This window comes from Sciurus carolinensis, chromosome 7, assembly GCF_902686445.1.
Source record: "Sciurus carolinensis chromosome 7, mSciCar1.2, whole genome shotgun sequence".
Taxonomy (NCBI): Eukaryota; Metazoa; Chordata; class Mammalia; order Rodentia; family Sciuridae; genus Sciurus; species Sciurus carolinensis.
In genome coordinates, this window is record NC_062219.1 from 67,258,618 (window position 1) to 67,260,158 (window position 1,541).

The following is a 1,541-nucleotide window of genomic DNA, read 5'->3' on the forward strand; positions in this document are numbered from 1 at the left end:
GGCTACAATTAGGGAGTGATGAGTAATAAGGAGGACAAGGTTTGCCCAGGTGATGTTACAGAGAATTTAAACACCAGAATATTAAGTAATATTAGTATTTTATTAATTATGTAATGAAGTAACAACTAAACATTTTGTAAAGAAGGGTGATGTGACTGAAGTGAAATAGAAACCTGAAATTTGACTTATTCCTAAAATGGTTTATTAAGTAATGAAAATATTGATTAAAAGAGAATGTTTTAAGATCTCATGGCATGACTTGGGAATCAGTTAATGTAGTTTTTAAATCCTCTTAATTGATTGAATAAAAGATTGATTCAGGGTTAAAGCTTCAACATTAAGAAGGTTATATATACAGAAAACTTAATATTTTTATAATAATTACATTCACTCTCTTTTAAGTAATCTTTTCACTTGCTTAATTATCAGATGTCTTCCACTGGGATCACTCTTCAAGTCTGTGTTGTAGTTCATGCTCCTTAACTCAAGTGGAAGATCACCAATAATCTTACACTTTCTGTCACAAGTACAAAGGTGATTTATTACACAGGTACATTCGCGTAAAAGTGTAATTGTAACACCTACTTATAAATCTTTTTTTTTTTTTTTTTTTTTTTTTTTACTGCTCCAGTCAATGTAAGGGAAACTTTATTGAGGTCCCAAGGCCATACATGGGGCTTGGGCAGGAGGCCACCCTTTGGGGAAAGGAGCCAGTGAGGGGCTTTATTTGACCTTCTTCTTAGGGTGGAGGTTGTTGGTGTGGCCACACTTCTTCTTGCGGCAGTTGACAGCATGGGGGTGCAGGCGGGCATAACACTTGAGACAGATCATCTTGTCACAGTTGTACTTCTGGGCAAGCTGGCACAGGGAAGGCTCAATGATGCCACCTTGCAGGCGAAGCACCAAGTGCAGGGTGGACTCTTTCTGGATGTTGTAATCTGAGAGAGTGCAGCCATCCTCCAGCTGTTTGCCGGCAAAAATCAGACGCTGCTGATCAGGTGGGATGCCCTCTTTCTCTTGAATTTTGGCTTTGACATTCTCGATGGTGTCACTGGGCTCGACCTCGAGGGTGATGGTCTTGCCCGTCAGGGTCTTCACAAAGATCTGCATCTCTGCATCTCCGCCACCAACCCGCTCGGGAGCCTCGTTGAAGAGAAAGAGCTACTTATAAATCTTGACTTGATTCTTTTAGTATAATTTTATTATAACATAAAATGCATACACAAGATTCCTGTAGTAAAATCTTTTTTTTTATTATAGCAAAAAATAACTATACTACCTGTACTTACAAAGACCTAAAGTATAAAATTCAATGAAAGTTTTTTGCAAAATGAATATATCTATGCATGTAACCACCACCAAGATCAAGATGTAGACATTATTGGAACCCTATATGCCTTCTCATCTTTATCCTAGTCACTAATGTTGCCCTACAAATATAGCCATTACTTTCACTTGTATCACAAAAGAATTATTTAAAACTTTTTTATCTCTTTAGTTTCATATATATGGAATAATATTGAATGTACTTTGATTTTTCA

At 36.8% G+C, this 1,541-nt stretch overlaps 1 protein-coding gene across 1 annotated transcript; it reads right to left on the reverse strand.

The window, feature by feature from the left end:
* Window positions 1–594: 594 nt before the first annotated feature.
* LOC124988961 (ubiquitin-60S ribosomal protein L40-like) lies at window positions 595–1,125 on the reverse strand. Its single transcript, XM_047558813.1, has one exon. The coding sequence runs from the start codon at window positions 1,108–1,110 to the stop codon at window positions 724–726; it is 387 nt and encodes a 128-aa protein (XP_047414769.1). The 5' UTR covers window positions 1,111–1,125; the 3' UTR covers window positions 595–723.
* Window positions 1,126–1,541: the final 416 nt, after the last annotated feature.

Coding starts and splice junctions, on each gene's coding strand:
- LOC124988961 (XM_047558813.1), bottom strand. CDS start 1,110: ATGCAGATCTTTGTGAAGACCCTGACGGGCAAGACCATCACCCTCGAG.